A 379-nucleotide genomic window follows, 5' to 3' on the forward strand; every position below is an offset into this window, starting at 1 on the left:
AGCCCACTGGCAGGGGGCTCATGCCGATGCCCCATTTTCTGTCTTCTGCCGCTTGGGAGAGCCAGAAATGGGTCATTGGGGAGGCAGGGAGCCCCAGCAGGCCCCAGTGGTCGCCCTCAGGCCTACATCAGGTCTTCAAGCCCACCCTGACTCTGTTCCTTGCCCCTCCCCACCTTCTTCTTCTCCTTCATCCTCCTCCTCTCCGTCCTCAGCGGTTTCTTCTTCCTCCTCCTCAGCTCCATTCTCCTCCTCCTTTGGGGACCAGAGGAGAGAGCAGTGTCAGGCTGGCTGTTTGCCCCCCACACTATCACCACCAGCGGCCAGGGGCACTGGGAGGGCCGGAAGGGTGGGGCAAGGTGGGCACAACCCTCAACCCTCT

The 379-nt window shown here is 62.3% G+C and overlaps 1 protein-coding gene across 1 annotated transcript in view; it reads right to left on the bottom strand.

Annotated features, from left to right (window-relative positions):
* Window positions 1-122: 122 nt before the first annotated feature.
* The window catches only part of PTMS (parathymosin), a 2,631-nt gene continuing 2,374 nt past the window's right edge, over window positions 123-379 (bottom strand). The window contains exon 4 of the mRNA XM_006757636.2: window positions 123-252. Within this exon, the coding sequence (XP_006757699.1) occupies window positions 123-252 (130 nt within the window). The remainder of the gene's footprint in view (window positions 253-379) is intronic.

Source organism: Myotis davidii, unplaced genomic scaffold, assembly GCF_000327345.1.
Source record: "Myotis davidii unplaced genomic scaffold, ASM32734v1 scaffold13, whole genome shotgun sequence".
In the NCBI taxonomy this organism is placed as follows: Eukaryota; Metazoa; Chordata; class Mammalia; order Chiroptera; family Vespertilionidae; genus Myotis; species Myotis davidii.